This window comes from Camelina sativa, chromosome 14 (genome assembly GCF_000633955.1).
Source record: "Camelina sativa cultivar DH55 chromosome 14, Cs, whole genome shotgun sequence".
NCBI classification, from domain to species: domain Eukaryota; kingdom Viridiplantae; phylum Streptophyta; class Magnoliopsida; order Brassicales; family Brassicaceae; genus Camelina; species Camelina sativa.
Window position 1 is genome coordinate 24,233,975 of NC_025698.1, and position 14,821 is coordinate 24,248,795.

At 37.0% G+C, this 14,821-nt stretch overlaps 5 protein-coding genes across 9 annotated transcripts in view; 3 read left to right on the forward strand and 2 right to left on the reverse strand.

Moving 5' to 3' along the window:
- LOC104743939 (serine/threonine-protein phosphatase 7 long form homolog) overlaps positions 1-9,115 on the reverse strand; it is a 37,287-nt gene extending 28,172 nt beyond the window's left edge. For 2 of the 4 annotated variants that reach the window (XM_019235916.1, XM_019235917.1), the window contains exons 1-3: positions 8,858-9,114; positions 8,289-8,390; positions 8,106-8,191 (exon numbers count right to left, since the gene is read on the reverse strand). In XM_019235916.1, the coding sequence (XP_019091461.1) occupies positions 8,106-8,170 (65 nt within the window). In that variant the 5' untranslated portion in view covers positions 8,171-8,191; positions 8,289-8,390; positions 8,858-9,114. Of the gene's footprint in view, positions 1-8,105; positions 8,192-8,288; positions 8,391-8,857 lie in introns of all 4 variants that reach the window. The other 2 variants (XM_019235918.1, XM_019235915.1) reach the window with 2 other exon arrangements.
- Positions 1,979-6,910, forward strand: LOC104742315. Of its 2 annotated transcripts, XM_019235920.1 has the most exons (4): positions 1,979-2,463; positions 2,850-5,438; positions 5,527-5,632; positions 5,720-6,334. In XM_019235920.1, the coding sequence occupies exons 2-4, from the start codon at positions 2,923-2,925 to the stop codon at positions 6,323-6,325; spliced, it is 3,228 nt and encodes a 1,075-aa protein (XP_019091465.1). In that variant the 5' UTR covers positions 1,979-2,463; positions 2,850-2,922; the 3' UTR covers positions 6,326-6,334. The 2 variants fall into 2 exon arrangements, 1 of the variants encoding a protein (XP_019091465.1); XR_002035127.1 differs by lacking the exons at positions 2,850-5,438; positions 5,527-5,632; positions 5,720-6,334 and adding an exon at positions 6,540-6,910.
- LOC109124606 (1-Cys peroxiredoxin PER1) lies at positions 9,325-10,552 on the forward strand. The gene is made up of 4 exons (XM_010463313.2): positions 9,325-9,556; positions 9,657-9,805; positions 9,907-10,035; positions 10,121-10,552. Exons 1-4 carry the CDS (start codon positions 9,439-9,441, stop codon positions 10,373-10,375), a joined length of 651 nt encoding a protein of 216 aa, XP_010461615.1. The 5' UTR covers positions 9,325-9,438; the 3' UTR covers positions 10,376-10,552.
- Positions 10,825-12,544, forward strand: LOC104742319 (dolichol-phosphate mannosyltransferase subunit 3-like). Its single transcript, XM_010463314.2, has 4 exons — positions 10,825-10,967; positions 11,847-11,953; positions 12,045-12,152; positions 12,311-12,544. Exons 2-4 carry the CDS (start codon positions 11,852-11,854, stop codon positions 12,368-12,370), a joined length of 270 nt encoding a protein of 89 aa, XP_010461616.1. The 5' UTR covers positions 10,825-10,967; positions 11,847-11,851; the 3' UTR covers positions 12,371-12,544.
- On the reverse strand, positions 12,566-14,795 carry LOC104742320 (signal recognition particle 19 kDa protein). The gene is made up of 4 exons (XM_010463315.2): positions 14,653-14,795; positions 14,043-14,219; positions 13,868-13,967; positions 12,566-12,907 (listed from the first exon to the last, which is right to left on the reverse strand). The coding sequence occupies exons 2-4, from the start codon at positions 14,217-14,219 to the stop codon at positions 12,747-12,749; spliced, it is 438 nt and encodes a 145-aa protein (XP_010461617.1). The 5' UTR covers positions 14,653-14,795; the 3' UTR covers positions 12,566-12,746.

The following is a 14,821-nucleotide window of genomic DNA, read 5'->3' on the forward strand; positions in this document are numbered from 1 at the left end:
GGGCGCTAAAGACGTTAGGATCATGACTCGTACTCTTTTTCCTTACTTCGGGTTTTCTCCCATGTGGTTTACCGGAGAAGGTTTTAACGAGGCGACGAGTCCTGACGCACAACATCAGTTTGCGTGCTCGGAATTCAGTTTTCCTAAAGTTTAGATCGAATATTTTTTCCTATAGTTCGGAAACTCGAATGGATAATCGAATCTACCGAACTGGGGGGGGACTAATTGTTGGTGCGGGATTTAGCACCCACGACATACCGATCTAAACCAAAGGTAAACCAAATAGACTTTGTACATTAACTAAACCGAGGGACCCCCTTTTTGGGCTAGCTAAACTGGCCCAAAAGCAGAAGCTCGGCGAAGTCACTTGACCGACCTCCGAGACCGCCCCCTAAGCCCGACTAGATCATCAGAAGAGGAAATTTACCATATTTGAAGATCAGAGATTTAAGGAAAATAGACTTATTTTATAATCAATGTATTCATATAAATAGGGAGATATCCTCTCATTGTAAAGTATCCAGCAATTAATACAAAAACCCTAGTTCTTCATTGTTCTTGGGCAAAACCCTAACTTCTTTCTCAAGAGATCAAAACCCCTCTTTATTTTCTAGTTTTAATCCATTGTTTTAGAGGGAGATTTTAAGTGAATTTGTCCCCCACTCAAATAAATTCATTGTGTGAATTCTAGATTCAACACTAACCTTACTAGCTTGTGATCTCCTAATGTAACTGATCAATGATCATCAACTCAATTCTCCCTTACTCCTACATCCATTAACATCAATACAAATATATTCATTTATATATCAAAGATAAAAATGCTAGGGATCACACTAGAAGATACGGTGATGAACCTAGAAGTGGAGACAACACATGATAAGTTCAAGCTTCATGACAAGTTCAAGTTTCTGGACGTCTCGCTAAAGGAATTCAACTGCTTAAAATGGAGTCATCATGAAGAGTTGTAACAGAATTCTGCCTAAGCGAGGTATTGAGCCCACTTATGAGGCTGTTCTCCAGCAAGACACCTCATGTTAAAACACCACATGTATATTCAAGTGTGGAAAATTGTTGAAAGTTGTTGTTAGTGACTAAATATATGGAAAATCATGTTCGCAATAACACTAGAGTTTGATAGAACTGCAAAATCAATAATAACAAAGGATTTTAAATAGAATTATTCAGGGGATTATGTAAAGTAAAGAAGTTTGCCTGATTATCTACCTAAATTATGGAAACTAGTATTACAATACAATTTTGGATATCCCATCGATACAATTTTACCTACATGCAGCCTAATGGATCTGGTAAAGGACCATCTATGCCATCCATATAAGAAGCACCAACATCTTTAAGTCTTCCTGGACGACCAACATGCAGTCGTTCCCATGCCCATAACTGCAGCAGAACAAGAGGACCACAAATGGTAGAAACAGTCCTCTTACTTGCCCGACACAGCTCTCTGTAGAGAAGTGCTAAGGTAGCAATACCCCAGCTAAGTTTAGCCACTTCATTAAAGTCCCTTAGCAGAGGGTGAAACGTCAGCGCCACATCATGTTTAGACTTATCTCCGTATAGGAAACCACTCATCAAAGCTAGTACAAAAGCCCTAGTGTGACACTTCACGGGGAGGAACCTAAAAATGTGAAGTAAGACTCAAAGATTCACTACAACAAATATGTACATTGATAGCAGACGGATATAGCTCATTTTCCGTCACTGCTATGAAAGATGAGATTTTTTTTCGCTTACTTTTTAATAGCATCTTATTAACGCTATGATAGGAAAATTATGTAGCGGGAAACAAAAGTGACTTTTGTCCGCCAATACTTAGTGAAATTATTCACTTAATCGCCAAATAAAAAAAAAACCCAAAAACTCGACACACTCTCTCTCTCTCTCTCGTTACAACCTAAGCTCAACCTAAGAAGATTTCTTCTTCTAAATTCTCTGTGTGTGCTCAAATTCTTCTAAATTTCTTATCAATTCTTCAGTTTTATCGCCGTTTGTGAAAAGCCCCAATTTCGCCGTTTGTGAAAAGCCCCAATTTCGCCCTAAATCTCCATATCCATCGCAATTGATAGCTCGAATCCATTTTTGAGGCATGTCTTTCTTCTTCCTCCTAATTTCGTTATTTGTTTCGATTATTTGTGATTTCAAACAGCTTTTGATTTCGATAAGGGTCAGATTTAGTTATCTGTTTTGTTAGGGTTCGATTTATCTAGATTTATTTCGTTATCTGTTTTTTAGGGTTCGATTATTTACAGATTTTGAGAATGTGGAGTTTCGAATCCATCTGTTTTGTTAGGGTTCGATTATTTACAGATTTGACTCAAAAATAGCTTTTGGATTTGAGTATTTGCGCCTTCATAAACTGAACGATTTTTTTTTTTTCCCAAGTGTTGGTGATTGAAATGTTGGGGAACTGAAGCTTCTCATTTCTCTGTACTCACACAACAGGTTAGTATCACTCAACCAATAGTTAAACATTATTATTACACACGAATATTGGTGATTGCTATGTTTTGTCCTTTGAGTCTGATTCGTATAAATAGTGATTAGATTAGTGAGATTTTACACAGTTAGATATTGGTTTAAGAGCATCTGTATGTGTCTGAAGTAGTGCAGTATTGTCTGAATTGTTGCTTAATGTGAGCTTTGTATAATATGTATCTCTATTTTATCTATAAAGGTTAAAATTTATATTATAACATATAATGTTGGACAAGGCATGGGTGCATCTATGCAGGTAAGGAATTATATTTCATAATTAGGTTTTATTTTGGGTTTGGATACTTTAAGATGTTCTTTTAGTTATGATTTTTTTCTTTAATTATCCATTGAAGAGCTGATCCTGGTTATAAAAGTGGAGCTTGGAAATTTGTAAGGGATGTGTCTGCGGCTTTAGGTGACATAGAAATGATAATATGTCCTTGTAAAGACTGTCGTAATGTAGTACGACAGTTAAACAGTGTTGTGGTTGAGCATCTTGTAATAAGAGGGATGGATGAGGCATACAAGGTGCATAGTGATTGGTATCATCATGGAGATGTGAAGTCAGTAGATGAATTTCAAAGTAAACCAACTCAGTGGAATGAGGAAGTTTTTGAGTTATATAAAGCTGCTGAATTTTTTGATCAAGAGTTGGCTTTTAGAGGTGACTTAGCTGACCAACCTGTGGGCGACTTAAGTGAGATTGCAGAGGGTGAGGACCAACAAGAGGATGAGTTCCTTGCAAAGATCCGGGATGCTGAAACCCCACTATACCCTAGCTGTTCAAACCACAGCAAGTTATCGGCTATTGTGACTTTGTTTAGGATTAAGACACATAATGGCTGGTCGGATAAGAGCTTCAATGAACTGCTTCAGACATTGCCAAGCATGTTGCCAGATGGTAATGTCTTTCACACATCATTGTATGATGTCAAGAAATTTTTAAAGAGCTTTCATATGGGATATGAAAAGATCGACGCATGTGTTAATGATTGCTGCCTCTTCAGAAAGAAGTTAAAGAAGCTTGATAAATGTCCCAAATGTAATGCTTCACGGTGGAAGACTAATAAGCGGACTAATGAGGTAAAGAAAGGTGTCCCACAGAAAGTATTAAGATATTTTCCAATTATACCAAGGCTGAAGAGAATGTTCAGATCAGAGGACATGGCTAAGGACTTACGGTGGCATTACACTAACAAGAGCACTGATGGAAAACTTCGACATCCAGTAGATTCTGTTACATGGGCTCAGATGAATGAGAAGTATCCTTCATTTGCAGCTGAAGAAAGGAACATACGGCTTGGGCTGTCCACAGATGGATTTAATCCATTCAACATGAAGAATAGTAATTATAGTAGCTGGCCTGTGCTATTGGTAAACTACAATTTGCCTCCTCACCTTTGTATGAAGAAGGAGAATATAATGTTGACATTATTGATTCCTGGTCCACAACAACCAGGTAATAATATTGATGTCTACCTAGAACCTCTTATTGAGGATTTGAATCATCTGTGGAAGAATGGAGAGCTAACGTATGATGCTTTTAGTAAAAGTACATTTACTCTAAAGGCAATGCTTCTCTGGACCATTAGTGATTTTCCTGCGTATGGAAATCTTGCTGGTTGTAAAGTAAAAGGTAAAATGGGATGTCCTATGTGTGGGAAAAATACTGATAGTATGTGGTTGAAGTTTAGCAGGAAACATGTCTACATGTGTCATAGAAAAGGTTTGGCTCCAACACACAGATATAGGGAAAAGAAGACTTGGTTTGATGGAAAAGTTGAGCATAGGAGAAAGTCAAGAATTTTAACTGGTCATGAAGTTCATCAGAATCTGAAAAACTTCCAAAATGATTTCGGAAATGTGAAAAAGGCTGGGATGAAGAGAAAGAGAACTGTCTATAAAGAACCAGTGTTTGACAGTGATGATGATGAAAGTGAATCCGATGAAGATGAGGAAGTAGAAGTAGATGAAGATGAGTTATCAAGGTGGAAGAAAAGATCCATTTTATTTACTCTGCCTTATTGGGAGGATCTACCAGTACGGCATAATTTGGATGTAATGCACATAGAAAAGAATGTGACTCACAGCATTGTATCCACATTGTTGCATTGTGGAAAATCTAAGGATGGTCTTAATGCTCGTAAGGATCTTCAACATCTTGGTCTAAGAAAAGAGTTGCATCCTACCACAAAAGGAAAGAGAACATATCTTCCAGCAGCACCTTGGTCTTTGTCCAAGAATGAGAAGAAGATTTTTTGCAAACGACTATTTCATTTTAAAGGTCCAGATGGATACTGTTCTAATATTTCAAGAGGAGTTTCAGTAGAAGAGTGTAAGGTAGGAGGTCTGAAATCACATGATTATCATGTCTTGATGCAACAGCTTCTCCCGGTTGCACTTAGAGGATTGTTACCAAAAGGTCCTAGAACAGCAATACTACGGCTATGCGCATTCTTCAATCATTTGTGTCAGAGAGTTATTGATATTGAGGTTATTACAGTATTGGAAGCTGAAATTGTAGAAACGCTTTGTATGTTTGAAAGGTTTTTCCCTCCAACCTTCTTTGATATCATGGTACACTTGACTGTTCATCTAGGAAGAGAAGCTAGACTAGGAGGACCTGTGCATTTTAGGTGGATGTACCCATTTGAGAGGTATATGAAAGTTCTAAAAGATTTTGTAAGAAATCCTGCAAGACCAGAGGGTTGTATAGCAGAGTCATATCTTGCAGAAGAAAGCATGCTGTTTTGTAATGAGTTTCTGAAAAAGACAACCAATGTAGAAGAAAAACCTGAGAGGAATGTAGAGTATGTGAACAGCTCTATATTAGAAGGTCGTCCAATATCAGCAGGAACGTCATTCACTCTTACTGAAATGGAGAAGAATATAGCCCATCTTGCTGTCATTCAAAATACAGCTGCCTTTGATCATTATGTGGAGTAAGTTACTTGTGTATTTCATTCCTTATAAATTATAAGGTCAAAATTATGCTGCTGATAGTTTCTTTTCGTATTTATGATTTGGTAGTATGCATTTGCAATATCTACAAGACTCAAATCCAAGGTGTAGACGTGATGCAACATATTTATGGTCTATGCATTCTAAGAATTTTGCTGCTTGGTTAAAAGGACAGGTGAGTAAAGTTATGAATTTGATGAGTCTGTTTATAAATCTATAGTAGACTCATTCATAATTTTGATTAGTCTGTTTAATTTTGTAGATATCTATTACTTCTGATGGACATGAAGACATAGTTAAATGGCTAGCATATGGTCCACGGTGTACTGCAAGGTCCTATACTGGTTATATAGTTAATGGACAACGTTTTCACACATACTCACTTGAAAGGCAGAGTCAGAACAGTGGTGTTTATTATGAGGCAACGGCTATGTGTAGATCTAGTGCTAAGGATACTTCACAAGTAGTTGATTTGGTGTCATATTATGGGAGAATTACTGACATCATATTGTTGGACTACCATGTGTTCTATGTGCCGATATTTAGATGTAACTGGGCAGTAAAAGGTAATGGAGTTAAAGTGGAAGATGGGTTCACACTTGTTAACTTAAATCAGAGCCAAGTAAGCTTTCAGAAGGATCCGTATATTCTAGCATCTCAAGCAAAGCAAGTATTTTATTCAAGTGAAGATGGATCAAGTTGGTCTGTTGTTATGAGAGGTGCTTCAAGAAGATATAGTAAAGAAGATGTTCAGTCTGGAAATGCAGATATAATTGGTCCATTGCCAGTAGATGTTGACATGGATACTGAAATGGATGAAGCTGAATATGCTAGATCTGATTGTGAAGGCATATATGTGCAAGAGTAGATTCTTGATTCATTTATATATATATATATATATATATATANGACATATAATCGCATGGCCAACTGATAAGTGTAGACTGGTAGACAACAACATCCAAATGGAAGACATTGCCCCTATGGTATTTATAATTTCTAGCAATGTGTTAGCAATGTATTACCCCTGTCTATAATGCTAATTAATTATATTGGATTTGTTTACTGATTGTGTTTAACAGGGTATACAAGGAAACAAATGTAAACTATTGGATTTGTCTAAGGGTGACGTCATTGTTGCTGAGGGGCGTTGGGAGACACAAGAACCAAGTGCGTTGGTTAACGGAATTCCTCTTGGACCAAAAGCAGTTAAAGTATTTGTGGATTCAGTAAAGCAGCCTGATACATCACTATGGAGACCTACAGCTGAAATGTCATTTCTTGAGGACTGTTTGATGGCTTACGTATCTTGGCCCCTGAGTAAGGTTGATTTTGAAAATCCCTCAACTCCAACTGGTCAGAATGCTACATCACATGCTTCTTTGTCTGCATCAAAGGCCAAGTCTGCAGCCACAGCTTCTAAGTCTGCTACAGAGTCCAAAACTTCAGCAACAGCTTCAAAGGCTGCATCGCAGGCCAAATCTGCATCTATGTCTTCTAAGTCTGCATCTGGTTCTGAGTCTCCTGTTGATGATGCAACGGGTCCAATATCACCAATAAAGAATACTTTACCATCACAGTCTCCTCTCAGGAAGTCTCCAGTAAGTGTTTTCATATGTTATGAAGTTGTTTTTGTTAATTATATGATGACTGATGGTTTATATTGTAAACATGGCAGCGCATTAATAAAGTTATTTCCAAGGAGAATAAGAAGTGCAAGTTGATGGATTTAACTGAAAAGAATAGGGTTGTGGCTGAAGGACGATGGGGAACAAATGATCCAGAACATAAGGTTCACTTTACTCGCTTGGGTTCTAATGCAGTTAAAGTGTGGATAGATGTTGTGAAGGTGAAAAATGTAAAAGTTTGGAGGCCATCCGATGAAATAGAGATTATTGAAGATGCACTTAGCTCCTGCATTGCTTGGCCAGAGAACAAGGTCATTATGTCTTAAACTGATGGTTTTATTGTGTAATGTTAAGTACTTGAGATTGCTTGTTTATTTTGGATGTTCTTGAGACTTTGATGGTAAACTGATGTTCTTGAGACTTTTGTTATGTATTTTGGATCTGAGACGTTTATTAATCAGATTTTATGAGATTTTATAAAACAGGTTATGTGTGCTATAATCACATATCAGAAAATGCTATAAAAGTACAGGTAAACGTTATGATAAAAGAATATACCATAGCACAGTAAACAAGATAAAACAGCATTTCGCAACAGCTATATTAGATATGTATAACATAGCACGAAAAATTAAATATTGTATAAATTTTTGCAAAATTATAATCTTGATAATACAGCAGTTTATTAGAGCTATGCTATAAAACTATAACATAGCACGAAAAAACAAATGTTGTATAAATTTTTTCAAAATTATGATCTTGATAATATAGCAATTTCTTAAAGCTATGTTATATTTTTATAACATAGCATACGTAATAAGTGCTATTGTATATGGGGTACATATAATAACAGTGCCCTAAAACAGCGCTCATGAAAACGCTATCAAAGACCTATGATAGCGTTTTTCTCTGGTTAACAATGTGCATATTTGTTGTAGTGATTTATGAAGGAAAAAAGGAAAATAATTTTAACACCAGAAGGAAAACAAGAAACAAGAAAAAGGACTAACTAGTACAAACCTCATGCTCATGTTGCCACACCAATATAGATTGATCAACTGGACCAGGATCCGACATGTCAACATGTCAGTTCACGGGGAGGGAACCTGAAAATGTGAAGTAAGACTCGAATATTTTAACAATTTTAACACCGGAAGCAAAACAAGAAACAAGATAAATGGCTAACTAGTAGCTAGTACAAACCTCGTCTTCCCATATAGCAGCTGACCTATGCTCATATTGCAACACCAATATAGATTGATCAACTGGACCAGGATCTAAATCAAAGTTTAATAGATTTTGCACCTCCATTTACGTAATATATCACAGGAAAACAATACAATGATCAAATGAGTATCCAACATAAAGAAAAATCAACAAACATAGTTTCAATTGAAAACTTCTCTGACTTCTCTATTATTTTGACAAATTAAAGAGTCACTAGAAATGAATTTTAGCTTCTTGAGTAGCTACTGTTCCGATCAATTTAGCAGCTCAATCCTAAAGGTACTAAAATCTTCTTCTTCATATTGATATTTCAATGTTCTTAAGCTCATATTATGAGTAGCAATAATTCAAAAATGAAAACTTCTAATAACGTTCCTAATATGAACACAACAAACCCTAAACTGGTACGAAGACACGAAGACCAGAAACAAGAAGCATGAAACCAAAAAAACAATCCAAAGCAATAAAAAGTTCCAAACTTTCGAGAAAGGCACGGTTAACATAAACAAGGGTGTGTGCGCGTGATTAGAATCGAGAGAACGTACCAAAGAAAAGCGACCGTGAAAAAAGAACCAGAGGAAGAAGAATGTAATAAGCAAAGAGAAGCGTTAAGCGGGAGAGAGACAGAGACAGAGACAGAGAGCTTCCAGATTTTTAGCCTTTCTTCTCCCCTTCCCTTAATAGAAGGATCTGTCCGAGGATCTAATCTTTTCAAGCAACGACGGCGTCTTAGTCATAAACTTATCCACGGGCCCGTTAACCATAGTCTCGGCCCATACGAAGCTAAACAAGACGACAACTTTTTGAGAGTAAAGGAATAAAAAGGATACAACAAACTGCGTTGAAGTTTTCTCGAAACAGAAAAGAGTTGTTTTTATTTTAACTTTGAAGATTGTACAAGACACGTGGCGTGAACCCAATTCGCAAAGACGCCACGCGATGGTCTTTTGCATGCACCTCATTTGAACATCATCAAGTCTCTCTCTCTCTTTTTATTGACTTTGATCGCCGAACCTAACCAGCTTGTGATCTCCTATATAACCGATCATCAGCTCAATCTCCCCTTACTACTACATCCATTAACATCAATACAAATATATAGTCATTTATATATATCTAGATAAAAATGCCAGGGATCACACTAGGAGACACAGTGCCGAACCTAGAAGTGGAGACGACACATGGCAAGTTCAAGCTTCATGACCACTTCGCCGATTCTTGGACCGTCCTCTTCTCTCATCCCGGTATATACGTTTAATGTATATAGATTAGGCATGATTAAACTGGTTTAGTCCGGTTTATGATTTTTGTTACAATTCTTGAATTTTGTCGGCGGATATATAGGGGATTTCACGCCGGTATGTACCACGGAGCTCGGTGCGATGGCTAAATACGCTCATGAGTTCGAGAAGAGAGGCGTTAAGCTCCTTGGTTTGTCTTGTGACGACGTACAGTCCCACAAAGACTGGATCAAAGATATCGAAGCCTTTGCGGTATATATTATAAATATGCATGCATACCAAAACTAAATTAATCTTTGATCTAGTTAGCTATATTTGGGTTGTGACTAATTTGTTACATATATGGAATATAGCTCGGAAGCAAGGTGAAGTACCCGATAATCGCAGACCCGAACAAAGAGATCATTCCTCAGCTTAACATGATTGATCCAATCGAGAACGGACCGTCTCGTGCCCTCCATATTGTTGGTCCTGACAGTAAGGTAATAATCTCATTCTCACATATTATTTGCATGTACGTATGATTATTGATTTTATATTGGTTGATGTTTGATTTGTGTGATATAGATTAAGCTGAGCTTCTTGTATCCGTCGACCACGGGACGTAACATGGATGAAGTACTGAGGGCTTTGGACTCGTTGTTGATGGCGTCGAAGCACAATAACAAGATCGCCACTCCGGTTAACTGGAAACCGCATGAACCAGTTGTGATTTCGCCTGCCGTGTCGGACGAAGAAGCCAAAAAGATGTTTCCTCAGGGTTTCAAGACCGCCGATCTTCCCTCAAAGAAAGGCTATCTGCGTCACACTGAGGTCTCTTGAAAGATATAAACAAAAGCCTAATAACGTAATACGAGTACTGTGTAATATCAGGTTCTTTTTTACGTGTTTGACGAAAATAATTACGTTTTGTAACGTATATGATGATGTGTTTGCAGCTACTAGGTGTAACAGACCTTTGTATTAATAAAACAAAATCTAGTTTGTTTTATGATAGTACGACTTTTTAGTACTGGTCGGACTGGATTCGAAAACCGAATGTTCAATCTTCCATTTTGGTCAAGAATTAAACAAATTATATATTTGGAAATTGAATTGAGTTTGTGAAAATGCTAATTACTGCACTTTCAATTTACATCCAAATTGAAATTTAATTCGAACTTAAAAGAGATAACCGATCTGTAACCGTATCAAACCGATATAGTATGAACCGAAATTGGATTGGATCAAATAAAAGTAGTGACTATACGACACCGTTTATATATTCTAAAGTTAATTTGCATATTCACCGGTTGTTATACGATCGTTGATTCATCGTCGTCGGCGGCGACTACTTGTGTTGTTCTTCACGCTCCGATCGATCTTCTCCAACTGATTTGCATCGATTCGCTGATTAGGATCTCATCGATCAACTGTGAGTTTATTCTATTCGTCGTCGTTTTTTTGTTTGTTGGATCGATTTATTTACTTTAGAGGAAGGAACATCTCTTTTTGGATCGGTTTGTTGCGAATTTCTAATGGCTTTCTCATGGATTTATCGTGAAATCGGTGATTTTGTGTGTGTCTATGCTGGTGTGCTGTAAAGATAATTCAGTGCTAAGGAACTATTATGATATTTTTTTTTTTTTACCTTCTATGATGTTACATGATCAGCATTAGAGAATTTCAAATCTTGGGATTAAGGTTTGAGTTCCTCAAGTGTGGCTTTATGAACTGTGGGAAGTTATTGATTTTGTATCAGTTTGGATAGGATCTAATCAATATCAGAAATCGGAAATTGTGTGTTATGGTGTTACAAGTCAGATGATTTTCAATTACTTAGCAGGTCATTTTACTTAGGATTTAGGTTTCTCTAATCAATTGAGTTCCTAAACTGGGGAAGTCATTTTGGTTTATCCCAGTCAGAGGTCAGTGTTGTAGAGGTACAAATTGACGGCTGGATTTCGTAATGATGTTTAGAAACCATGCGCGCGTCTTTGTGTTAGTGAACATATGGCACCGTGAAAAGTCATTCGCTTTGTTGAGACTCCATCTAGTAACTAATTATTGCTACGATCGATACTTTTTATGTGGTTTGAGTTTGTGATGTAATAGATTGCTCTTGATGGTTGTCTGCTGATCATGATAATTACGAAATTTTGAGTAGTTCACTGATTTACTAGTTCTTTTTTAGTAGGCTCGTTGAGTGATTTATTTTACATGCTCTACAACTTCTAGGAGAGTGTTGTGATCATATCTGTATTTCTTTTTGCTGCTATACTTAAAACTCTTTTACATAATCTTTTACTTCAAGGACAAATGAAGCATATAGTAAAGATCTTGAGCCTCCTGGCGGCAATCTCTGCCTTCTGGATTGGTCTTTTGCAGGCTGCGATTATTCCTCGAAGCCACACTTGGTTGGTGAGTAACATACAATTTTGTCCTTCTTTTGATTTTTTTTTGTTATTTTGAAATTAGGATTGTGTTCTGATTTGGTAATGTTACCGTACAGCTACCGATCTACTTTGTTGTATCCCTCGGATGCTATGGTCTATTAATGGTTGGAGTCGGCCTAATGCAATTTCCTACATGCCCCCAAGAAGCAGTTCTGTTGCAGAAGGTACTACTTATGAGTAAAGTTGTTTGCCAAATTTGGTCTTGGTCTTATTTTCGTTATGCTGAATTTGGATTAAGAATAAGAGTCCAGCGTTATTTATTGTTGGCATCGTTTATTTTTTTTGCTAATTCAGTGTCCTTTGGCTATTTCATTGGCTACAGGATATCACAGAGGCCAAAGAATTCTTCAAGCACAAAGGGGTCGATGTTGGATCAGACTGACAGCTTATAACGACCAACATTCAGAAATAGTTTTTGTTATTGACAAAGACCTTTAATGTACTGTTTGGATATTTGATTTTAAACAGTGTTTCTGAGCTACAAGTAGAACGCAAGAGCTTAGGCATCCAAACGCTATCGCAAAAGTATAACAATTTTCATATTTCTCTTCTTCTTTTTAATCATTCTTTCTTCGTCTAATGTTAATGGCTGGTGCCAAAAACCAAACAGAGTGATTAAACCAAAATAGCTTCTATTTGAAACATTGTTACACCTGCAAACACCTTTGTGTTCTTCTCACTAAGTTTTAGAGATCAAAAGCCACAGAATCTGATGCGAGGAGAAAAATAAATGACAGAGAGAGAGAAAGAGGGCTCGTTTATCTCTTCTTCTTGCCACCTTTTCCTGACTTTGAAGAAGTTCCGGAGGTTGAAGTTGTGGCCTGAGGTTCCTGCTTCTTCGCTTTCTGAGATTCCTGCTTCTTCACTCTCTCTGGATGTCTCGGTACCAACTCTGCAATTTTCTGCATCAATTGCTTTCCTGCAAAATATACATCAACACGAGCACATCATATGTCTGTAGGAAACAACTTGCAGGTAACCCCTTTAAGTGCAATGTTTAGCAGCAATCACTCATTTCTGCATGTTAAAAAGGTCCAACTATTTGGATGCAACAGTATCAATGCAAACACAAACACAAACACAAACACATCATAGGTCTTCCAATTAGCCAAAAAGTGCTTAAAATAAACTTTTTCTATATAGCTTATTTCTGCATCTGAATCTGCCGTGATCATATGCAACAATACCAACCTAAGAAATTCAAAATATAACAAATGAACTGATAAAGAATGAAAAACATTATCAGATTAACTTAGTATAAGGTGATATTCTAGTAACAATAACAATACCATAACAAACATAAACGTCTAAAAATTAAGACTATTTGCAGATGATCTATATGTACATAATGTATAACAACTTGTTTATCCATACGAGATTCTGGTAAGAATGATTTTGAGCATAAATGAAAATTTTAGGGATCACTGAAGCTTCCAGATCACAAAGGTTGAAATTGGTGATGATATAATTTGAAGAACGATGAAGAAGTTTGAATCAGGGTGATATGATGAGATAAAACAAAGCAAACACAAATAATAGCAGACCACAAAACAATGTCCGAAAGTTCATGTAAGAGACCAAAGTTAAGAACCCAACTCCTATTTAGATAATAAGCAGGCTGGTATCAGGAACCATTCACAGGAAGGTTAGACACATCCATACACGTGTCACAAGGAGATATCTTAACAACAAAAGAAGTGCAAGTAAAGAAAATAAAACAGATTCCATGTTGGTGCTTTCTAGGTCCATGAAAACTGGTTTCTGGTTTCTAGTCAGATACACAAAACTGCAAGCTCTATTCAATTTATCACTGGGATAAACACTATAAGAAAACACAAAAGACAAATGTTCAACGGCGAGTGGAGATCTGAGGTCTTACTTGAAGTAATGGCTGGATTGAGTAAAGTCCCATCCTCTCTTTTCAACTGCACTCTTACTCTACCTACTTGCATGAAGTCGCGCGGGTACGCTTTGTCAATCTGAAATACCGTAAGACCTCTAATCAAAAACGACACGACATTATCACATTAATCTAATAGGATGGGGAGGATTACCTCGACAGCACTAGGGAGTTTCAAATGCTTGCAACAATCACTAATCTCAATGCAATTAGGATTCTCACATGCTTGACTCACACTGATTCTTCTTCCCTCAGCTACAGTTTTCTTTGAGTTAATATAGACTGGATACACCACTACCCATTTCTTGATGTTGAGCGCTCCACTATCCATCTACACAGATAAAGAAAAAAACAAACGAACTTTAAACCTCTAAAAAGTATCCATCAAGAAGAAACAGAACCAAATAGATCAATGCAACTTTCAAAACCCAAAAACTAGAGGCCAATCTTAATTACAGCCATTAACAAGGCCAATCTGTTCATCATGGCCACCGTAAGAGAAAGGTTACGATGCAACCACAAACATTATCGTTAACTGCTCTCAATGAAATCTGAAATTAACAGTTGAAAAATCCAGAAACCCACGACCTAATACGCGATTAATCACATAGAAAGCACACAGATCTGTTTCGATTTCCCAGGGAATTGTGAAGTATCGACACCCCAAATCGTATACATGCGAAAGAAGGAAGACAACTATTTTTCTCCACGAAAGATCAATTGATGCTTAACTAAACCAAAAAAAGTAGAAGAAAAAAACGAACCAGTGATCAGATTCGGCAAATTCAGGAAATCAAGCTTTTGAAGTGAGAGATTGCTCTCGGATCAGGAAATCGTATAGCCGGAGAAGAGCAACGAAGGAGACGACGAGGAGAAGTAGAAGATTTTACGTTCTTTTACCCTTGGAATTATTTTGACTTATTTAATACCGTC